The 25,417-nt window shown below is 36.0% G+C and overlaps 1 protein-coding gene across 1 annotated transcript in view; it reads right to left on the reverse strand.

Annotated features, from left to right (window-relative positions):
- The window catches only part of LOC132553576 (5-oxoprolinase-like), a 79,758-nt gene that overhangs the window by 23,689 nt on the left and 30,652 nt on the right, over nucleotides 1-25,417 (reverse strand). Inside the window, exons 30-33 of the mRNA XM_060217832.1 lie at nucleotides 21,571-21,645; nucleotides 18,633-18,715; nucleotides 17,757-17,917; nucleotides 11,286-11,383 (exon numbers count right to left, since the gene is read on the reverse strand). Of these exons, the coding sequence (XP_060073815.1) occupies nucleotides 11,286-11,383; nucleotides 17,757-17,917; nucleotides 18,633-18,715; nucleotides 21,571-21,645 (417 nt within the window). The remainder of the gene's footprint in view (nucleotides 1-11,285; nucleotides 11,384-17,756; nucleotides 17,918-18,632; nucleotides 18,716-21,570; nucleotides 21,646-25,417) is intronic.

A 25,417-nucleotide genomic window follows, 5' to 3' on the forward strand; every position in this document is an offset into this window, starting at 1 on the left:
TAACCAATCAAAAAAGGAAAATTCACAATATTGATATTGAAATCATCACGATTATCATATAGCTTCCCTCATACAGCTTTGTAGAAACCTGGTTTTGTTGCCTTCTTCGAGGTAAAAGTATATGGAAAAGAGACTATCGTCCCCTTGATTCCATTAGATTCCGAAGCGTATATACAATAAACATGGCCAGTAAGAATATTGTTATTTAAAGACAAGACATCATCAATATATTCAAAGCGAAATTAAAAGACTTGGCAAGGTATTTGTAATCTGTTTGGGTAAGCTATTTGATAAATTGTATAAAAACAAACACAAGTCAGCCAAGAGACGGACTTAGTTGAAAAATCAATTTCTTACCAACTGACTGGACAAAAGTAAAACCAAACAGAAACAAAATAAAAATCGCTTTGACGATTTCGTGCTAAACACATTTCTTCTGTAATATGTAAGTACAGATGTATATTTCTCGAAATACGCTCAAGTAAAGTTCTTTAGTTAACAATCATGCACAAATTTGTATAGTTCTTTAGTTAACAATCACGCACAAATTTGTATAGTTTTGTAGAGTATGAAATGAAAGCTTTAGGTTTTCTTCAGTTTAGCAAGGGGTATAGTAGTAGAAAATGAGGGGATCTAATGTCCTTACAGCAAAATGTTTGTTGGCAAAAAGAGTAGTCAGAATTGGTCGAGAGCTCTTTGGAGTTTATGAAAATACACATATTATTAATTCCACTTCCTGAATAAACAGTACCACAGTAATAAGACCCTAACCAGGAAGTGATAGGATAGTACTTAGAATGGTAGTAAGAAGCTTTCATAAAACACTGTGTAAATGGATTCTTGTTTAGTTCTGCAATCCAAAATAAATGAGGGAGGTCCGTGTCTTCTTCATTAATTGGCAAATTAAATGATTATAATATTGCATCATTATTTTGGATAATGTGTAAGCAATTGTTAATATCAAACAAGCCAAGTTATCAATACAATGCTGTATGCGCTCAGTTCACCAACTCCAAAGCATAGATTTTCCACGGAACTTTTAGTTTATTGAAAATCACGTTCCAATTATTGGAAGAAGCTTCACGATAGTTTGGGCCCTTAACAAACAACTCTCAAAGCTTTACGTTTCAGATAATGGTGATATGGCCAAGAAGTATGTGTCTGTCTGGACAACAGTGATAAGTTTTAGAATAGGGACATGCTGAAAGAGAAGTAGTTCATTATCAATCAGTTGTTGCACTGTACATCACCCATACTCCGTTCTATACAACAACCAGCATCTTCTACCAAGTACTCCACACAAGCAATGGTGGGATAGCCAGATCACCAGCAAAACACAGGAGTATATTACCAGAGATGTGGAAGGATGTTTTTTTCAGTACAAAACAAATGTTGATAGAGACAGATCCCCATCACAGTATGGGGTGAATTAATTGATCCAACAGTGGTAATGAATACCACTCGTAGTTAACATTCTCGTATAATCTTTCATTTTACATGGTCAACTTAACCATTACACTACACCGTACAAATTAACGTATAAATCAACCCACACGAGTGAAAAGATTAGTTTATTTCCAGACAGCTATCGGGCAAACATGAAGAAAGTTTACTACTACAGAAAAATAGGACTAAACAAACTTTGCTTTGTTATTTTGTTTCCGTTGATAATTTTGTAAATGTTTCCCATGACAATATAATACAAATGTAAGGACGACACCTTTAAATAAAAGTGATATATCAATTAAGATTGCAAGGTATCTCCGTTATCTCTTAAATGACATTCCATACCCTATTGCTCGTTTTTGGTTTTTGTTTTTGTTTTTTCTTATACTAGTATTCCTGTCTGTACATGGTAATAAACTTCTAGCACTTGTATGTACTGATTTACACTACCAAGCTAACCAAGTCGGATCGTTGCTGTGTCTGTAATGTGTTTTAGTCAGCCTGGTGGTAAATACATTACTGGTTTATCCTCTGACCTCATCTGTGGTTCACCAGACCTGGTATATATTAGCCATCCCACTGATGAGGCCTCTGTTTATCCATCCCTTCCAGGGGAGGGACAAACCCTTCGGATCAGGCACGAGCCCCGACCGTTAAGGAAGAGGTCTGCATCCCCAGGGGGCCAAGTTAATAGCAGTGAAGGGGCGTGGCCTTGATTAGTAAACAGTCTAAGTGGACGGAATGGAATCACTTTCTTCTTTGTCATATACAATATAACTTCTTACAGACGTTTTTAATTTTCATACGGTCATGTTTTAGATGAAGGATGTAACAAAATCAAAGCTTTGATAAGTCTGGTAGTAACTCTACATCAAATCAAAACCATTTCTTCATAAGTGCTTGAGAATAACATAACTGAATTTAAGAACTGAATAAATCTAATCGTTGTGATTTTGTGATGTTATTTAGTACAATGATAATTAATGAAAGTGGCATACATTTATAAGAAACAATATTGACTCTCGGGTTGAACAAACATGTCATGTCACTTATGTTTGGATCTTATGGATTTGTGAACTGAATGCCCTTTTTAGTAATGATGTGACAACAAACGGTTCTAATTTACTGTAAATCACATCAATTTCGAGAATACTTTATTTTGCGAACTAACCTCTTCAGACATATTCGCGAATACATGATTTCGTAAACGGTGATCTTGAAATGACTTTAGATTCGCGAATGATGGGGTTTTCAATATATCTCTAACCAAATCAGCATGGATTCCATATAGAGTTACTCTCGTATGAATAATCATGAGGAATTTGATTTCGCGATTGACTCTCCTTGCGTAATAAGGCGAAAATAAATTCCACGCAAAGTATAAGTTAATTACAGCACATATTTTACCATATCATCAGTAGCAGAGTATGTATAAATTGTGTTAGTCATGTTCAAACGGATACCAAAAATATTGAAGTTTCCATAAGTTCTGAATCATACCGAAACTGACTGCAGGTGACACATCACGTTTAAAACGCTTCATGTTTTACAACTAGATATTGTTGAAAACTAATGATGTACCGTTTCTTTGGTTCAGTACATTTAATTATCACCTTTCTGACTATGCTCCAAAAGAGTATTATAGATCAGACTCTACATTTGGTTGTCAATTTCATTCTAAGAAATATTCAGTAAAATATCAAGCAAAACTTGTCAGTTTGTCAGGAGATCGTGAAGTGAACTGTGCTCCAAGAGTACAAGTCAACAACTCTCATAACGACCCTACACCAAACAGGTGCAGAACTTCCTGAACAAAGCCGAGATCAATGACGATTGATACCAAGGTCATTACTCCAGCCTTAATGGAGGCCTCGTGCTGACAATCACCTATGGGCTTATAGGTCATTGCTGGAGTTTTGTTGCTGATTACAAAAACGGAAAAGTCAATGACTGAAAAAAGGATTTTAGCAAAGTGACGTGCTCTTAAAAATAAGTTAATGATTACATTTCTTGCTCCTTGTTCTTGTTCCTGAAGATAACAATAAACAATTGACTTTCTCGACTGGTGAAAGTACTATGTATTAAACTTTTTCACACATCCTTTATCCTAATTTTTTGTGATGCCACAAACACACTTCATACTCTAATACAATCTCCTGCTTATCATGGTGAACCTGATCGATGTATCCACATTTTCTGAGTAGCTGGCAAACATGAAATCATATTAACCAATAACAAAATTAGCCAATATTTGAGAAATGTGCTCCTTGTACAGGATGTTTTCCCTTTTAACCAGATAACATCTTAAACAGTGTCTTTGCCTCTTGACCAATATGTTAAGATTTTTTATATAAAAGGTCGCAATCTCCTAAGAGCAAATGCCTTGATATTCATCACAATCTGTTATCATATTACATGAATAACAATTTTCCATGTGATTGAATGCATCCTAAAGTGACACCAGTGTGTTTATTACTTCTATGGAAGTACACCAAACAGAAAACTGAGAAAACGGATCAAACGTCAACCCTTTGGTAACAACTCGTGCCGAATCAACAGATAAAATATCACTTTCCTGTGGATAGTAGTCAAAATGTAAGATCAAATGCTGAAATCATGATTGGACAAACTGCTATCATTGTTTTAGATTAAAAAAAACCACCCTGGTCTTTTTTATAACCCCCATGTCTATCAGTCCCATCAGAGGTCGTCGATTTTCAGGTTTGTTTTGATCGCTGTGATAATCCTGGTTGTTTCTGACACCCCAATCTAACACCTCGATTTTGCAATTTTTTCCGCAGGAAGATAGAGGGGAACTGATATAGGTGGTGTCGTACACTAAGCTTACTCACTCACATGGATGGTTCTCTATACGTCTTTCATTCTCACGTTAAATCTTCCGCTCCAATTATATCATACATACTAAAAAATAGAACATATTTACAGTGCAGAGAATCCGTAATGAAAATTCAGAAAGCACAGAATTCACATCGGAAGAGATATATCTTGAATGGTAAATTCTTGGTTTTCCCTGAAGTTGTAAATGCTTCTGAGCTGGAAAAATTTCAAAACACATTCCCTATCATGTCAGTGTGTTCTACACCCTCCCTGGGGCCTGGGGCATCAGCTAGTTATAAACTGATTGATTTTTGTCATTTACAGTTTAAAAATAGAGTGTAGTTTTAACATTTTCTGATTATTGTATAAAGCAAAACATGACTTTCATTGCCCAGTTAGTCAGATAGCAGCACCTCCTTTAACCTTGTACTGATTCTGTCCATGATAAGCACAAACCAATAGGAAACCAGAGACATGTGCCACCCTACCAGTCAGTCAGTGCTGATAAACACTTCTAATCCATTGCTGTCTCCGTGTTATATACATAGTCATACTCTCAGCCAGACTTCCATAACCATGAGTGTGGTATGATTGAATATCCCGACCACTGATATACAGTTGCCGTGGCTAAGAACTTCGTATTTTAAGGGTGTTGGCATGATAAAATTGCTTTGCATGAAATTCCGTTTTCTATTCATTGCAATATCAAAGAATTATGAAACAAGGTTACCTAAACTGGTAGTTAAGTCTTTGTCCTGTCTATGTTTGTCAGCTAGATTAAATTCAGCCCTTGATGACTAACATTGACATTTACATGTCACCGTTGGCTCATCAGTATTACAATCCATCGCTGACAGCATATTCTTCCTTCATTACACCTTTGTATTTTTAGAGTTAGTTTGTTGGTATAAATTTCAGGTTAGGGGTCTAAGACCTTGACCACTATGTCGGTATCTGCTTTCTATCGAGTCCAGCTATGGGGTGTAGAAAAGGGGCTGATTTATAGCTTGTTATCTTGGCTGCAGAAAAAAACTTCAAACTGAATGTGAAACTGATTGGTGTAATGGAAGTGGTCAATTTCTCTCTCATCACAGCTGGGTGTTGGCCAATAAATCGTGACCCCCATTAGAGACCCCCACAGATATGGGGACCACACGGAATAATAGCTACAGATATATCCCAATTACAGAAACAACTCCCCGCTATATTCATGTATGGATCTGGTCCACTTCAAAGATTATTGTACAATTAGCGCACTGATAATTACCAGTCTACACAGTTGCTTGCTGCTGTTAATGAGGATGGAAGTCCATCTCAGCATTTTGACGAATGTGTTGATATTATTCAAAGTTGGTGTTGTCGTCACGTGGAAATAAATGGTGGTGTTAACTGTGATATGGATGTGGAAACTTCGCCAATTTCTTTATAGATAAAAACATGGGAGCATTTTATCTTACTAAGTTTCTATCCTGTTTCGGTATGAACATTATTGTGATAGCCCCACCCTCAACATAAGGAACAACATCCAAACAAGGTTGTTTATGGCAACCAGCTCTAGCTATCAAAACATTGTAGTACAAAGTTGTATATGACAGATGACTATTTCACCTTCTGTAAATTGTTGCTAGCACATCATTTCAAAATAACATTTGCATGTACTATTGACTTAAAATTTGTATCACACGTATGTGTTGATTTTGTTCACTTGTATCACCTATATAATGCTTTACTGTGTATCAGAAAGAACAGAAAGAAGGCAAGACAGGCCATCTCTCTTGTCCAATAGAAGCATGATGAAAAATGATCGTAAAGGCAGTTATTATTTGATGATGACAGAATCTTCAGTCATATTTACAGACAGAACTTCTTTATTTTCACATTTATTTTTATTTTTGTTAGGAATTCTAGAATTTAATGTCAAGATACTTTTGTGACTTTTGTCAATGTTAAACATATTCTATGTTTTCATGTTATTTTCAAATAAGTTACTAAATCTATCATTGTGGGATAACAACAAGAGAGAGGGATGACTTTTTCCAGGGTGCAGGCATACATGGAACGATCTAGAGTAAGATGAGTGTTCCTCTGTAAATATTTCTGTACACCAAAGAGGAAGCTCATGTTATCTCCAAAGCCTGGGAGATAGACAATGATACATTTAAAACTTGACATCTACACAATCTGCCTACAATTATCTACATCTGAATCAGTGCCCAGGGAATCCTACATGTTCGTAAAAACTCACTGCACTGCACTGTTACTGTAGGTCCCTTCCAGAGAATGGTTTATGTAATCACCAACACACAAACATTATATAAACAGTGCAGAACTGTGGAAATTGAAAAACTTCATTATAAGATACAAGCCAATAAGCACATGGATATTTACATATTCATATAAAAATATTTACGTTGACAAGACTAACACATCAGATACCTAGTTCTGATAATTAAAATTAACAGAATTGTGAGAAACTCTATTTTTAATTTCGACCCCCATAAGGAAATCGAAATATCCATAAATCCTCATCATTATAATAACAATTCACTAAAATATGATTTTGAAACACAAGAAAAAAAACTTTATGTGGCACCAAAAGTGATGATAATGAAATACAGATGGCGGAAAACTATTGTTTTCCTAACAAAATATTATGATTCAATTCCCCTTCCATACTGTGTGTTTGTCAGAACACAGGAAAGGTATATCTGGAAGTGTTATGGAAGGAAGGGATAAACCCGTTTAACTTTAAATAGATTTCCTCTGACAAAGCAACATAAATCAATCAGGGATCAGTTTCTTCATTTGTTTAACAACATGTACCATCAGAATAGAATTACAAGAAATTACTCTAAGGAAATTAACAGTGATTCTGAAAAAATCATTGAAAAAACCGTGATGAATTCCCTTAGGTGAAGAATGTTGTAGAAACAAAGGATTGGTTTCTTGTGTAACAACAATTAATACACTCTACCTGGCATGTTCTATTTAGGCTATTATTTATCACTCTACTCTAATAGATATAAAGACAAAATATCAAAGTATCAAATTGGAGCCAAGTCGAGAGTTATTTGTACTTTAATGATCTGTGATTCAGATTTGGCAGGTTTTGTTAGAACATAAAGTGACTTGCACCACATAGCCTCCAGGACCTTCGATCCATGCCAGAGAGCTCTCTAGTTATACAGAATCTCATTGAAACAGTTCTACGACAACAGGGATCCATCATTTACCTGTGTGATGTTAAAGAGAATCGTTAAGTGTGAATAACATGATGGCTGCTTTTGTAGCTACCAACAGAATCTTTAACTGCATCACAAAGGAAAAATATAGCTGGAAGAATTGGCCAGAGTTGGATAATCACCAAATGATCTCTCTCTGGTATACTGCTGAAAGTCTCTTCATCATTTTGAGAAAAATATGTTTTTTTGTTTTTCTAAGTAAATAATATGGAGTTCAAGAGTTTTAATTTTTATTCAGACTATAGATCCAGGTGAAAAGTTGAATCAAACATTTTTTTATAAAGTTTGTGTAACAGGTTATTGATAGGATGAATATTGTAGTAAACATTACCATGTTTCCTAACATTTGTCTGTGTTTCAGTCACTTGAGAATCAGTACGGCTTGGTGTTTTTCTTTGATTGATCTTACACTACTTTATTATAACCTCAATTTTAACTCTCCAGGAAATCTTTCCAAAATCAACGATGGTTTTCTTAATATGAACATTCTGTTAGGGCTGGAATCTCACTTCAAGGTTTCTTAAATGATATGTATCATATAAAATATTGAATTTTTTTCCAGTCAAGGATCATTTTTTTCATTTTGTTAAAGAACAAGTACTAATAGAATGTAAAACAATGGATATGTTATCTAAACAGTTACCATTAAACTGAAAAAGATGTCCATTCTACTGAAAGCATTTAAAACCATTTGATCAAGTGCATGTACCAGATTGGCTGTAATAATTATACTAACAAAATTAGAATAATATGTGAAATGATAATACAGTGAAAAAACTGTTTCAATTTGCTCTGAATTTTCAAATATTGAAGTATTTGTATATATTTACACCTGCGTTGCATTCTCTCTAAATGAAGTAAGCCCAACCCAATGTTAACAATTTTCGATATTTACGTACGGTGATTAGGCTTGCACATTGATATCAAATAAAATTTAAGAACTACATGTCCAAGTTGCGAACACTACAAAACGAGACTATGGTTTATGTCGTTCGGAAAAGTAAAGAAAAATGTCAATTCACCGATGCCCTCAGAAAATACACAACCTAACCTCAGTTTGAATTATTCTGCAATGTAAATAAAATTTGATGCAGCTACAGAAAATAAGAAACAATCCTTAAATGTAGATCTACTTGTCTTACTTTTTGTTTTAATATTTAAAACCTGTTTTCAACAAATACCACAAGATAAACTTGATCCTTTTTGAAGAAATTACTGTTTGTGTATATCTTGTACATGTAAATTGCCATGCCAACAAATAACAGTCTATTGTTGTTTATCATCATATTTACCTCCTGTTATAAACTACCCAGTGGAAGTGCACATGTCTCTTTAATGACTCTACCACAAAAAATCCATTAGCACAGTACTGTTGGACTAAAACAATGTTTGGTTATGACAGGTAGTACAGATTTATGTGTAGACAACAGGAAATCTTTAACAGGGGACTCCCATAATACCTAAGGTGGGTACAGGGCTGTAGGAGATGTCGAGTTAAATCACACACAATGATGTCAGCATGGATGGGGGTGTGCTTGTTCACCCAGTACAACAGGGTCCATGTTTCTCTGAGTCATTATATAAAATATAAAACGTATTACTATGTTACACTAAATCCCCCACAACCTATACATATACATGGTTTTTATATCAACATATAAATCAAGACACTTCCGTAGACTTCCTCTAATAACCTCTAATTAGCTCCCAAGACGGTTTTATCATCCCTAATAGACACATCTCAAAACTCCCCCGCCAGTAGATAATGCAAATGTACATATTACACAGAGCAACTTGCACAAGTTTTTGTCGACATAAAATACTGAAAAGAAAATTTCTCCAGGGGAAGCCATTTTGATTATTTATCCTTCACAGTTCATTGATCAATAAATTCATACAAGAAACCTTAAAACATGATATCATAACGTGTCTATGTATGTTTGTTGTGAAAAGATGTAAGACAATTAAAGGGTGACATTTTCAAATTCCTCAACACATTTCCAAAAGCAATGTGATGACTTGACTGTCTGATATTGCTCAGGAATAAAGAAGAAACTTTCAATGACATAATTTATTCTTATTTCTGGAAGCAAGATGTCTCTACTATAAAGAAATTTACGGAGAAAAAAACATAAAACTTAAAGGAAGTTAAGTAAAATTCTTCAGAGAATTGTTCGCCTACTGCAGAGATGGAGGTTGGTCTCATCTAAATATCATCTGGTTAATGTTTATTCTATCATAGTCTATCAGGCCTTGTTATCGGGTTTTGCACACACAATTACCTCCCCTGACAGGACTCTCCTGATATTTACATTTCACAGGTAGGACAAACTCCATGAAGTCCCGTTTGATGGATGCATGATGTCTATTCCATAGCACCAGATCAAAGGCCATCTGCCGGGATATCAGGGGTGAATCACTCTCACACACAGCAAAAAAACAGCCTATGAATGCCGTTCAAATATCAATCTCTGATCCCTATCTCTATCCCTGTAAAATCAAACCTGCACATCAGTTTTACTTCTGACAGGAAAAAAAGATACAAAATCAAAACATATATTCAGTATAACTATGACAAGAGATATTAAAATTGTACTATACACATATGACCTTGGCCCTAAATATAGATAATCAGAATAGTTGTGTAGTCAGTGTGCTGTCTCTAAACACTTCATTAATAAATAATGCGCTTGGAATTATCATAGAAACATTACTTAAATATCTGGGAAATAGTAACTGTAGGACCAGTTTTAAGGCGTCACATGACTTTTGTCCTCATCAAGGGTTATCAATTTTAGCATGAAATGAAATTATCTGTCTACTGAATGTATATCTCTGATGTCAGTCACTCAACAGAGTTTTAAAAACTGGTAAAAATCTGTACATGATGCACACAATCCTTGATACTCCAGGGGTTTCAATTATTCTCATTCTATGCACCTCTGGAACAAGTTGTGGCAAAACTGAAGGTTCCATGTAAGACACCTTGTGGACAAGACAAAAATACTAGTTTGATCCTATGATGTACGTCAAACCAATCACAAGGTCGCATAATAGTATATTGTAATGGCTTTGAAGCTGAGTATCATTCCTTCATAATCTCTAAAAAGAGCATATCACCCTGTGATTGGTAATTTTTTCTCTCCTGGATCCAATGAAATTACTTTGTTTTGATATGTGAGGAGAGTCAATTGCAAATCCCTTCTGATTAAAAAAGTTGAAAAAAAAAGATATTTTTGTTTTGGTAAGATGATGATACTTACAATAACATACAAAATATCTATTTTTATAACAGCAGTCAATGATATTATGGCTGGAACAATTACTGTGAACTAATAAGTATAAAAATCTTTTAAAATGTATCATTAAATACAGCACAATATATCTTGCCTTTTGAAGCCCTGTCATCTTCCAAACATGGTGATTTCACATAAACGGGCATTAGGATTTTTTACCTCCAAAACCTTTACATCGTATGTTTCTTTTGACAATTATCACATGCACTCAGATATGTACAATGCAGTATGGACACAGCATGTATCACATGACTGAAGCACATGACCTTGCAGGTAGTCACATGACTCAGCAATAAAATGGCAATAAAAAGCTATTAGAGTTTGCCAAAGTGCATGTCTCTGATAGCCCATCAACAGGACAGAGGAACTACAAACAGTATCCAAATTTTGACAAGGAATAGAAAAATATGGCGATGAGGTATCATATCCCCAAGGAAACTTTTGTTTATAAAACAATACATACCCCTGCTTGGCAATCTACCGAGGTCTTTGACCCAAGATTGACAATTCGTCCATCAGCATAATACATCAGATTTTTTCCTAAGTGTCCTGGCTCACCACCTAAAAATCAGTAAATCATATATTATTATACAGTAACACATTACACATACACCAACTACATCAAAAGAAAAGGGTAACCTTAACTCATTAAACATATACAATATTTTACTGCAGATCTAAGACCCCTCCATACATGCTGACAAATGACTTATCAAAAGTGTTAGGGGGCTTATTTTACAAGCAGTATAACTGTTCCGTCCCTATCTAATAATTTCCAAATTCTTGAATAAACACATAAAATGTCTACATTGTATTCTGTTAGACATTTTGAAAGTTCTGTATCCTCCTAAAAAAAATTTCTTATTCAGGCACAGATATGTTAAATACATTTTTAAAGCTGATTTTTCTCAACAAAGCTAGGGATTTACCCCACAATGTTTTAAACTGACGGTAGTATTGTGATCATACTATCATAAAGAGTGCCTCATTGACGACTCATTGCAGAGCACTTTCAAAATTATAATCACAACACACCAACTCAAGTTTCTAAAAACACTGTAAAGCCAATACTTCTCCTTCAAACTGATTCTAACAAACAAAAACATTATATTTTAATACTGTTTTTGTCCATCATTTCTCAAATATTGCTTAATTTATTCCAGGATTTTTGAGAAGCAAAAGTTCATGTTATTGTTCCGGCATCATTTTCATGATATATCAAGGTCATTCAAGGTCAATGGTGTCATGAACAAATGCATTGTTGCTGAGAAATTTGACGGTATTTCCAGATTATACTACCAAAAAATATCTTTGGTGACAAATCATATGTTGTGTTAGAGAATCAATATTGTATATCAGGTAATTCTGCATGAATCTAAGTGCTATGAATTTAACAACCCTTATGAATTCACAAAATATAATGTCGTAAAATTTGCGTCTCTTTTCCATTCGAATTCCATTTATAACACGTTTTTATGTCCAAACAATTCATTTCTTCTAAAATGAATTATGTAAATGCTGACTAAACATAACTCGAGGCGCCATTAAAACATATGTACATGGTGTTACATTTTACGTATAGTGAGTGTGTTACATGTACCTGTATCTTGACAAAGAAGATTGCGGTAAATGTTATTGAGATGTGAACAATTAGTCCAAAGTGTCCTATATACAAGGTCCTTCATGCTGTTGGAACAATCCGAGTTTTGTATTTTGACACAGGTGGTAAGAGTTGTATTGGACCAATAAGCAGGCTGAATACACACTAGACCTGTTATTAATTAAACAGATCTACCAATCAGGCCCTAATCCTTTACTGCCTATACAACATATTCCATACGACTTTCCCCTTTCACTGTAGTCTTTGATTTCACCAAGATTTGTTTACATATGAAGTGTACTGACCATAAAACAAACAAACGAGAATATAAGTTGTGCACTTTGTAGACAAAAATGTAGTCGGTCACTGACTTGGGAAGAACTTGGTGAAACATCTAAACAGCAAACTAAACTGGAGATGTGTACCATCATCAGTATTTTATCCTTCTGCATTTGACCAACTGATCTAGAATGAACATTTTTACACCTTTTCCTGATTTTTATCTAACAGCAACAAATGTTTGAATGTCTGACATTGTTAATACTGTATATATCCTAAAGAAAGCCCAGGGGGCCAACACATTACTTCAAACACAAAGTCAATTAGTGGTCCTATTATAGGACTGTTGTAGAGCTTTAGTTAACACATTAACTCAAAGTCAGTGGGTGGGCTTATTACAGGACAATGATATAGCATTGGTTTCAAATTTTACATGTAAATGACATAGGGTGGGCTTACAACTAGGTATGGGTGTTGTTGGATGGTATTTGGATAACATTTATCACAGATATTTTACAATGAACGGTTTCTGTCCAATATTTTTACTGACAATCTTTGCAATTTTCATGTAAAACTTCTATTGCCCTGTGACTTATAGATATGAGAAGAGATGTTCATCATGATACCCGACACCATGAACTGGTAAAATTTCAAAAATTAAGTGGCTAGGCTTTTATATCAGTTAAAACCAACACATAGGGTGTGTTTTCCTGTCTAGTTCCTGAAAAATAAGCACTGATTGATGATATTGACATGCGACATATAGTTTGTATGTTTATCAGAATTGTTTGTCAATTTAAAGAAGTCATGTCCAAAATCAGTTGGACAAAATGTCCCTAAATTTAACCACCTCTACCAACAATGGTAGGATTCATGGAACGATGTCAATAGAATAAAGAAAATTAAGTTCTTAATTTGATATCTTATCATAAACTCTTACAAAGTTATTCCTACACCATCCTACTTAAAATATCTTGTATCTAAGTTTTTTTTTTTTTTTTTTTATCTAAGTTTATCTGGACACTTAACTCTGAAATACAACCTGCGAACATAAAGTACAGAGTAATTTTGGAATTACTCTGCCAAATATTACTTCATAACATTTTCAACTGATACTAAATAATGTTGAACTTCAAGAGAAGGTCAGACACAATAGTATAGGTACAATGAGAGGACATGGGTTTGGTAGAGACAACACTTGTATCCCTCCCTGGCTCAACCCCAAATCAGTCATACAGGTGGTGAGACAGAGCAATTAAGGTGTGTGTAGCTGAGAATAGCAGAGAAGCCAAGAAAAAAACCCAGGAATTTATTGTTAACTATGGGTAATACAAGTGACATGTGGGTGTAGGTTACACTTATATTTGTACTGTAAGTTAAAAACAGTTCCCCCCTGTAGAAATATCTGCCAACTCCATATACCTGCCACTGGTGTCAGTAGCAATATATACCTCCACTGCATCATTCCTGGTGACATGCACTGTCATAGTCATGGTAACTACTGCAGTACAGAATATGGCTGTCAAAACTAACTATAACTTTACACAGCATCAGTATGTAAACGGTGTGCTATTGTCATCAGTACTATTGATCTTGTGTGGTGCACCTGATTAACCTTAAACAACATGAATTTTTCAAGGTCAACTGTTGACATTCACCTTCAAACTCTTGTTGACAACCACTTCAAGAATGCCTGTATAAATTTTGAACTGCAGGCTAGCTCGACAACCTCCTTGAGAAAGTGAGTAATCATGAATGTAGACCAACAGTTTGCAAACTGCTATATTAGGGAAAGTCTGAACATACCACAACCTCCTGAGATAGTCTGAGTCACCTTGAATGCAGACCAACTATTGACAACCCCTTGAGAAAGACTGGGTCACCTTGAATGCAGACCAACTATTGACAACCCCTTGAGAAAGACTGGGTCACCTTGAATGTCGACCAACTGTCGACAACCACTTTGAAAAAACCTGAGTCACCTTGAATGGCGACCAACTGTTGACAACATCTTAAAGGTACATCTGATTGATGTTGAATGTAAGGAATGTCCAACTGCTGAAAACCTCCTGGGGAACGACGCAGTGACTCTGAGTGTACAACAACTGCTGAAAACCTCCTGGGGAACGACGCAGTGACTCTGAGTGTACAACAACTGCTGAAAACCTCCTGGGGAACAACGCAGTGACTCTGAGTGTACAACAACTGCTGAAAACCTCCTGGAGAACGATGAAGTAACTCTGAGTGTACAACAACTGCTAAAACCTCCTGGGGAACGATGAAGTAACTCTGAGTGTACAACAACTGCTAAAACCTCCTGGGGAACGATGAAGTAACTCTGAGTGTACAACAACTGCTAAAACCTCCTGGGGAACTACGAAGTGACTCTGAGTGTACAACAACTGCTGAAAACCTCCTGGGGAACCACGCAGTAACTCTGAGTGTACAACAACTGCTAAAACCTCCTGGGGAACGATGAAGTAACTCTGAGTGTACAACAACTGCTAAAACCTCCTGGGGAACTACGAAGTGACTCTGAGTGTACAACAACTGCTGAAAACCTCCTGGGGAACCACGCAGTGACTCTGAGTGTACAACAACTACTAAAACCTCCTGGGGAACGATGAAGTAACTCTGAGTTTACAACAACTGCTAAAACCTCCTGGGGAACGATGAAGTAACTCTGAGTGTACAACAACTGCTAAAACCTCCTGGGGAACGATGAAGTAACTCTGAGTGTACAACAACTGCTAAAACCTCCTGGGGAATGATGAAGTAACTCTGAGTGTACAACAACTGCTAAAACCTTCTGGGGAACGACGAAGTAACTCTGAGTGTACAACAACTGCTGTACACCTTCTGGAGACAATAAGTGACCTTGGATGTAGACCAGTTGCTGATTATCTCTGAGGAGTGACACAACATCAACCACTGTATCGCCATGGAAAGGAACAAGTTGCCAAGCTTCCATCACTTAATCAATTACATTATCATTAATTATGCTTAATACAACATATTCTCTGCAATATTGTACAACGACTTATAAATTACCAGCCATAGACATGATAACACATTGTATGGTATAATAAGTATCATGTGCCATTAGATGGCACCATTAACATGTATAAATGACAGTGTGCACAACAGGAGCATTGTCATGTAATTTATACTTTATATTATATCTAATATGCTGATACATTTCGTTTTAGATATGGTCGTCAAATGATAAGAAAATTCAATTTGTGAGCCAGCAGAAACGTCATCCCGATGCGACATTAGCGCTTTTGTATTACAAACATACATACAATCAGTATATATGTGGGAGTATAATCAGTTGGCGTATACAGCAGAGTCTGTCAAAACACAATCACAGGAGAGGCTTTGCCAACGACAAAGCAGTGAATAGATGGATATTGACAGAAACTAGTTCCTTCATTAACAAATTATCTACCAGGAATATATTGGACAAGTATTCATAATTTAATGTTTTTCTTTTATTACCAATACTGGAAAGCTTCATTCGCAGTTCTGCTTTGGCTTGTTTTTCTCTTGTTATTGGAAACAGGGTAAAAATTTGAAAATGAGCTAAAGTTTACTGCTAGAGCTGTAAAATGTGTTTCCATTAATTTTATGGTAAATATAAAAATAACAATGACAGAATATATAAAGTTAGATGACATGGAATGGAAACCAAGAGGAAAGTTAAAGTCTATCCATATACAGCACTACATCATAATTTTAATTCAATAAAAAAGAAAGAAAATGAATGTGCCAATTTTTTAGAGCACACAACACTACAACCTGTCAAGGCCTTATTATTACAATAATACTAATCTTTATGCACTTATTATCTTGAATAGGCTTTATACAAGAAAGAAACAATTCGCAACAATTTCTTTTCAGATTTTCTACACAACATATAGTCTTACAGTACCATATAGTACCCATTAGTCTGAAGTTTTTAATACTTCAAGTTTTTGAAAGATTTCACAGTTGAAATGTCTCATTTTTCTCTGTGATATAGAAAATGGTTTATGATTTTTCTTTTTATTTTGAACTCTTACTTTTGAAATGACCTACAAAACTGAAGTTTATTCTGTTAACGATGTCATCTATTTGTGCATGTATGTTATTAAGGTAAATCTTCCTCACTTACATAAATCATGTCAAAGTTTCAAAAATTAATGATAAGAAAAAACATTCTACACCTTCCTGCAGTGAGAATAGAAATTTTTCTCACATATATGTACTTCCATATGTAAATATGCCATAACCACTTGTGCCCCTGGGGGTGTGATGAAGAACCCACAGAGCTAGGGTACACCACGTCACTGCGGGACCCACAACAGTACCTTCTCCAAAATCTACTGTTACAGAGGAAAGAAAAATTCCTGAATTCTACACATTATGTAAAAATCTAAATGTGTTATGTCAACTGAAAGTGTAAGAATTCTGAGCGATACAGCATCAGAATCCTATAAGAAAACACTGTCTTATTGTTCTAGTCCAGAAAGTGCTGAACACCTCAAACAACAAACACAAATAAATGTCACAAAGGATTTCATTTCCAGCAATACTTTATCCTGTGAGTGTTTTATACCAACATGCCTGTAATCAGTGTAGGAACATATTACCTCACTGATATTCAACCAGACATTAAGTCCTTCACTAGAGCTCAATTTAAATCAAAGAACCGCTATCAAATTCATTTTCAATTAATTCAAAAAGATGAAAAAGCTTTTATCTGAAATTTTATTCCATTAAGCATGCATGATGAATCTTTCATGAGACAGGTGATATATTCTATATTTCAGTTATTTTTCATGTTATCTGAAATTTTATTGCTGTGGACCAGCTTTATGAATGTTTCATGAGACAGGTGATATATTTATCATTCTAGATATGTTCAGATATTTCACAGTATATTGTTTTTTCTTTATCATTATGATCAATACCTTTGAAATCTGAGAACCTGGTCCACATCCTTCAAAAAAAATCTATAAAGGTACATAATGTATGACCTTAATGTACTGGAGCTACCTTGAGTATACTCACCATCCAGACCATAAGGCTTGAATACTCTTCTCTCTGTCAATATAGAGAGGGTCAGCTGCTTCCTAAATAGGTACTCCCGTATAACACCATCTCCACCATTGTGCTGCCCCCTACCCCCTGTTCTGGGGTTTAAGTGAAACCGCTTCACAATCACCGGGTATCTACAATTTTTTTTACAATGTACTGCATACAAATGAAACTATCTATAAATAGATATCAAATAAATTAACACCATGTTTCATTAATTTTGGTGGATAGAAACTGTGACCTTGACATTAAAACCTGTAACAAGAACATATCCAAGGTTTTGTTGACTTTTTGAATCAGGAAATAAGGCTGACAGAGTGACGCCAATGAATGAGAGAGTGGTGTCCTTAGGGAACACTATTTATACTTGGTGGGGACATAAAAATAAAATTCCTCATACAGTCAGAAACCTTTGTGTAAAACTATAATGGATAGACTGACTCAGGTGCTTCAATGAAGTTTAATTAAAATTCCTAAAGCTATCAGTACTGTCTGAGTAATATTGTAACAGTTATTATTTTGAATTGGGTCTATTTTCAATATTTTCCAGTACGGAATAGATTTGTGAAAAAATCAGTTACTTAGAAGGAGAAAAGTTTTAAAAAGACATCTTAGCCCTTCTATCATTTCCACAAAGTTCCTCTGTTTGCTTTAAGCTTTTCTTAATTTGTGAAATATACAACCATGGCAGTAACTGACACTTACTGAATAGAAGACAAGTATAACGAACTGGATGTAAAATTTAGAAATCTCGTATGATTACTCAAAGTGTAAAGCATTTTGGTTACTTTTACAAATTGAATTTCTGAAGTGAGAAAACAGTGACACTTCTGTAGAAGTCAATATCACCTCCTCTCCAGAATCTCAACATCTGTGATCCGTGTGTTGGTCATGTGACTGTGAACGCCACTCCTTCCATCCCAAGTCGCACCCTGCAATTATAAAACATTACATATTCACACTGAGAAGTAAAGCATGATGTTAGTGAACAACACAGGAAGAAATTTTAAGTTGATTCTATCAAGAGAACATTTTCTTCTTCTTTAATTCATTAACTGAGCACACCACAGATTTTATAGTGGTATACAAATTAAAAATGTTTGAAAATTATGCTATGGATTCTCTTTTGTATACTGAATTTCCTTTTTTTTTTTTTTTTGCAGTGAATGTTTTGGCTGTACTTTCGGTCTCTTCCTGGCATCTATGAAGGCATAAAATTAACATACAAACCTATATGCATTAACCTACCAGATGTTTAACATGCTTTAAAATACAAACCTTACGATCACCATTAAATATTTAGCATTAAAATCTCTATAAATCAAAAATAAATATAACACATGGCTTCTTTTTCTTTGCATAAGGGAAAGTTCAAAAGTGTATGAGAATGTAAACTAGTGATGTATTTGGACATTAATGAGTGATAATAAGGAGTGAATGAATTAAGACCATGTTGTCTACACACTGAGCTGATAATCACACATTCCAACACAAAACATATCCAGGTGCCTGAATGCTAGCCTCGGCTACAAAACCCCTATCAAAATTTGTCATAATTCAGAGAAATCCATGTAAATCAGCACTTCCCTTGCACCTCATACTTCAATATGTCCATGAAGTAAGTTTCAATTTGTAGCCTTGAAAGTAATACTTACCAGACAGACCATATCAACTTTACTTATTAATTGACTTTGAGATGCTGCAGTAAATGTTGCTTTAACTTGATGTTATTTTTTCTAACTCTTGTAATTTTTCACATTGGATCAAAAGCAGTTTTTCAAAAACTCGTCTTCTTTTTAATGATGAAAGACAAATCCAATCAGAATTGCTTTTACTTAATTAATATTGCATGTCAGCAATTTTAAACATTCTATCGTCACTGTGATGGAAGGTTTTTATTGTTACTGTTCTATATTGTATCTACATTTATTACAGGTCTACTCTAACCATAAATACAGGAATAAGTGGCCTCTGAGGCAGATATCATATGTAGTTCTCTCTCACTGCCAGTCTCATCTCTAGAGGCACCAGTTGTAATTTGATGTTATTTGTAAAACACATTTACCCTCAAAGTAAATTGTTTACAATTCAAAGTTTCCCATCAAACCAAAATGCTTCAACTTCAAAGGAAACCAGGCCCTGTTATTTGACAGTATATCCTAGGATTGCCACGGAGATATAATTAATTAAACATCTCCTCATTAAACATTTAAAGTTCCTCTCGACACTTCACTATTTTATATAGAAAAAAAAATACAGAAGAAAAATAGCCTTGCATCACTATAGCAGAAATCTATATACATTTGTGCAGCGAGATGTAAAGGATTTTATACCTTCTGGCTGAGATAGATTCACACACAAAGACAAAATGTGAATGAACTGACACTATTAATGGAAGTTTCATCAGATAGACTTTAAAATGGCTACCTGATTCAGGTGATAGAGTGTCAGGATTAACTCATCTCAGTAGACTTAGTAGAATGCTCTACAAACTAGGGTCTGATAAGTGTTATTAGGACATCTCTAAGGTGATAGAGATTTGACCAGATAGAGAATTCTGAGTCAGAAATTTGCCTAAAACCTCAAGTGCATTCACTTGTTTTTGTGTTAAATGGAGGAAAAAAGACTTTTAGAATGAAGTTACTTTGATTTGTGAATTCTATGAGGAAGTGAATTAGCTAAGTGCACCAATGTTTGTCTTAAATGCATGATTTTTTGCTTTTTTTCTTATAACAATTTCAAAAACATTTACAATCAACATCTTAAATGTTTAGTTAATTTTTGCCAGCTTCTCATCTCAGTGACATAACATATTGTTGGGCATCGTCTCACCAACAAACATCAGTGTTCTGGCAATGTTCAAACCTGTAAATCACCTATCCTAATACAGTACATGTAAAACGTGCTGAGTTAAATACGATCTTAATGTACCTAAAAGTAGGTTATCATACCCTAGTTTAATAAACCAGTATATTGGTATATGATGGTGTGATGGTTTGGACAACAGGAACACTAATTACAGAGAAGTACACACACTGATTGTCTTAAGTATATGACAACAGTGCCATACAACAGGTAACCACACACAGATCTCCCTTTTTGATGGAATGTAGGTCGTTGTGACCTCGTGGCACTGACACTCTACTCATAAGACAATCCACAGCTGATTTGATTCTCATGCTACCTTTAAGAAGCATAGGCCAGCTGCTGTATATATAACAATGCTATCTATGTAACTTGTAATGAAAATTTCAGGTTCATTTCTTCTCATCCTGATTGTAAAGCTCTCTTCTCTGGGATATTTTTCATTACACACACAATTATTAATTCCCCTGCTAATAAACCTATAGGATTTGTACTATCTCTATTGTCTCTATATTGTAATCACTCTATTTCATGGTCTCCTTCACCTGATTAATATAATGGTTGTCTCCCCTAACTTGAATCTTTTATGATTTATTTGTTGTCTTCCCTGACTTGTAGCAGCATACTTGTTATCACTCTTGACTTGAAGTAGGAGTCGCCCTTGACATAGTGGTTGTCTTCCCCTGACTTCAAACAGTTGGTCTCTTCTGCAATATTGGAAGCCTGACAGTCCCTAGATATGTCTTAATACTGGACCATGCACCTGGACAATCCATTTAAAGACATATTTCTACTTCAATATCTTGTTTTCTTACCAAACAGGGTAGGTAAAAGAAATAAATTCAAGCATGACACTCACTAAAGGTTCTGTGGTGTGTGGTGATATCATATGACATGCATGAAATTTATTCTAAACACTTACTGCCCCTGCTCCTCCGGCCACTGTCTCATAATGTCCAAATGCCTCATCCCCAAAAGTGATATTGTTCATACAACCCTGAAAAAGTGATGATAAATTTAGTATCAATCTCATCAACTACAATCAGGAAACAAAGGGCAGTATTTTCTGTGTTGACTGATGGGATGGATAGCAATGCATATTTTCTGGCTACGCTGCTTCACTTGCAATTTAAATTGACAGAAAATTTAACACTGCAAAAACTATTTCTTGCAAACATTAAATTCACACTTAGCTGTACATCAAATCTTTTAAAGTTGTATTATGGTTATTGTTAACACACTACTTAAATCACACTAAAAATGGATGCTTTTAAGGGATATTAAATAAAATTAGAAAATGGCTTGAAAGACATAAAGGCCCCCATTTCCTGCAAATAAATACCAACAATAGACTTTTCTATAAATGATTAATTTGACCTTAACCTTTGAGCCCCATAATAGGAACACATCTTAGGATTTTTATATGACACCTGCATCCCATAAAATGGCAAGGACATACAAAATGAAGTAGGGTAAACTGCAATCCCATTGTAGACATTTCTATGCTATTCTCTGTAGTTGGTTTTCCCTAACCATGGAGGAATCACAACCATACTGAATTTTTTTTAATCTCCTTTAATTAAGTTCACTCCACTAACAAAGTAAATGAAGGTGTAAGGAAGGAATTCAGCAGAACACAAATCAGTACAGTAACTCTGGGGTCAATTTAGAACATGTAAACCAAATGATGATGTAGTGACCAGATAAACAACACAAATACAATAAAAACTAGCGGTATACCTGGACAGATTTAGACAAAACAGATATTCCTGGATCTGTGATATGTTACTTAATCACCATAGAAGTATTTAGTTAGTTACAATAATCTTCTCTTCCTTTAACACAAAGTTATGCCCATGCTACATTTTGTAGGTAATTTGTAACAAATTTTAAAATGTCAAATTTAAACCAGATTACTCGGCTAAGGAAGATAAATGTGTGAGAAAATTATGCTAAAAGGCAATACTTTACCAGGAAGGGTACCACTAATGCAGTTTAAATGAGCTTTGACAAAAACATATTTTTCATGTCTAATCCTGCAGGTTACTGGTATGGAAATGGATAGGAGTAATGGTGTGAGGGCAGGGGGTAAAAGAAGGATCAACTGAAGGAAAGTAGGAGGGAGTGAGGAGTTAGAGGGAAAACGGAGAGGACTCACAAGATTTATTGAAAAAGGGAGGGGATAAGAACTGATATTGTTATAAGTGGAAGAGGAAAAGCAGTATCAGTAGCAAGAGGCAAGAAGATCACAGAGACAAGAACAAGAGGAGGTCAACAGGGACAGGAATAGGAGCAACAAGAGGATCACAGAGACAAGAACAAGAGGAGGTCAACAGGGACAGGAATAGGAGCAACAAGAAGATCACAGAGATAAGAACAAGAGGAGGTCAAAAGGGACAGTAATGGGACAACAAGAAGATCACAGAGACAAGAACAAGAGGAGGTCAACAGGGACAGGAATAGGAGCAACAAGAAGATCACAGAGACAAGAACAAGAGGAGGTCAACAGGGACAGGAATAGGAGCAACAAGAAGATCACAGAGACAAGAACAAGAGGAGATCAACAGGGACAGGAATAGGAGCAACAAGAAGATCACAGAGACAAGAAGAAGAGGAGGTCAACAGGGACAGGAATAGGAGCAACAAGAAGATCACAGAGACAAGAACAAGAGGAGGTCAACAGGGACAGGAATAGGAGCAACAAGAAGATCACAGAGACAAGAACAAGAGGAGGTCAACAGGGACAGGAATAGGACAACAAGAAGATCACAGAGACAAGAACAAGAGGAGGTCAACAAGGACAGGAATAGGAGCAACAAGAAGATCACAGAGACAAGAACAAGAGGAGGTCAACAGGGACAGGAATAGGAGCAACAAGAAGATCACAGAGACAAGAACAAGAGGAGGTCAACAAGGACAGGAATAGGAGCAACAAGAAGATCACAGAGACAAGAACAAGAGGAGGTCAACAGGGACAGGAATAGGAGCAACAAGAAGATCACAGAGACAAGAACAAGAGGAGGTCAACAGGGACAGGAATAGGAGCAACAAGAAGATCACAGAGACAAGAACAAGAGGAGGTCAACAGGGACAGGAATAGGAGCAACAAGAAGATCACAGAGACAAGAACAAGAGGAGGTCAACAGGGACAGGAATAGGAGCAACAAGAAGATCACAGAGACAAGAACAAGAGGAGGTCAACAGGGACAGGAATAGGAGCAACAAGAAGATCACAGAGACAAGAACAAGAGGAGGTCAACAGGGACAGGAATAGGAGCAACAAGAAGATCACAGAGACAAGAACAAGAGGAGGTCAACAGGGACAGGAATAGGAGCAACAAGAAGATCACAGAGACAAGAACAAGAGGAGGTCAACAGGGACAGGAATAGGAGCAACAAGAAGATCACAGAGACAAGAACAAGAGGAGGTCAACAGGGACAGGAATAGGAGCAACAGGTTTATTAGCAGAAAAAAGAACAAGAGGAGGTCAACAGGGACAGGAATAGGAGCAACAAGAAGATCACAGAGACAAGAACAAGAGGAGGTCAACAGGGACAGGAATAGGAGCAACAAGAAGATCACAGAGACAAGAACAAGAGGAGGTCAACAGGGACAGGAATAGGAGCAACAAGAAGATCACAGAGACAAGAACAAGAGGAGGTCAACAGGGACAGGAATAGGACAACAAGAAGATCACAGAGACAAGAACAAGAGGAGGTCAACAGGGACAGGAATAGGAGCAACAAGAAGATCACAGAGACAAGAACAAGAGGAGGTCAACAGGGACAGGAATAGGAGCAACAAGAAGATCACAGAGACAAGAACAAGAGGAGGTCAACAGGGACAGGAATAGGAGCAACAAGAAGATCACAGAGACAAGAACAAGAGGAGGTCAACAGGGACAGGAATAGGAGCAACAAGAAGATCACAGAGACAAGAACAAGAGGAGGTCAACAAGGACAGGAATAGGAGCAACAAGAAGATCACAGAGACAAGAACAAGAGGAGGTCAACAGGGACAGGAATAGGAGCAACAAGAAGATCACAGAGACAAGAACAAGAGGAGGTCAACAGGGACAGGAATAGGAGCAACAAGAAGATCACAGAGACAAGAACAAGAGGAGGTCAACAGGGACAGGAATAGGAGCAACAGGTTTATTAGCAGTGACAAGAACAAGAGGTCAACAGGGACAGGAATAGGAGCAACAGGGTTATTAGCAGAAACAACAACAGTGGAAATAAAGGAGCAATAGCCACAGAAGTCCATGGCTTTTCCATGGATGTTGTCCATGGAATTTATTTTGTCCGTGTATTTTCCATGGAATATACCAATTTTCCACAGAAAAGTTGACTTTCCATGGAAATAAGTTTTTTTCTTTGGAAAATGTACGGTCGGACAGGGAAGGAAACAGATACAACACTAACCTAGTAACAGACAGGGATGTGAAGAATTGGGGAACTTTGTACATAGTGATAAGGTAGTAACCCCAGTTACAAGGACAGAGAGGGTGGGGACCAAGATGGGGAGATTCTGTAACTATTGGTGATAGAGTATGGTTCCTAGAACTAGTAACAATGGCAGTCAGGCAGGGGACCAGATGGGGAGATTCTGTAACTATTGGTGATAGAGTATGGTTCCAAGAACTAGTAACAGTGGCAGACAGGCAGGGGACCCAGATGGGGAGATTCTGTAACTATTGGTGATAGAGTATGGTTCCTAGAACTAGTAACTGACAGACAGGGAGGGACCCAGATGGGGAGATTCTGTA

This window comes from Ylistrum balloti, unplaced genomic scaffold, assembly GCF_031769215.1.
Source record: "Ylistrum balloti isolate Yb309-2 unplaced genomic scaffold, AGI_CSIRO_Ybal_v1 Utg370338, whole genome shotgun sequence".
Lineage (NCBI taxonomy): Eukaryota > Metazoa > Mollusca > Bivalvia > Pectinida > Pectinidae > Ylistrum > Ylistrum balloti.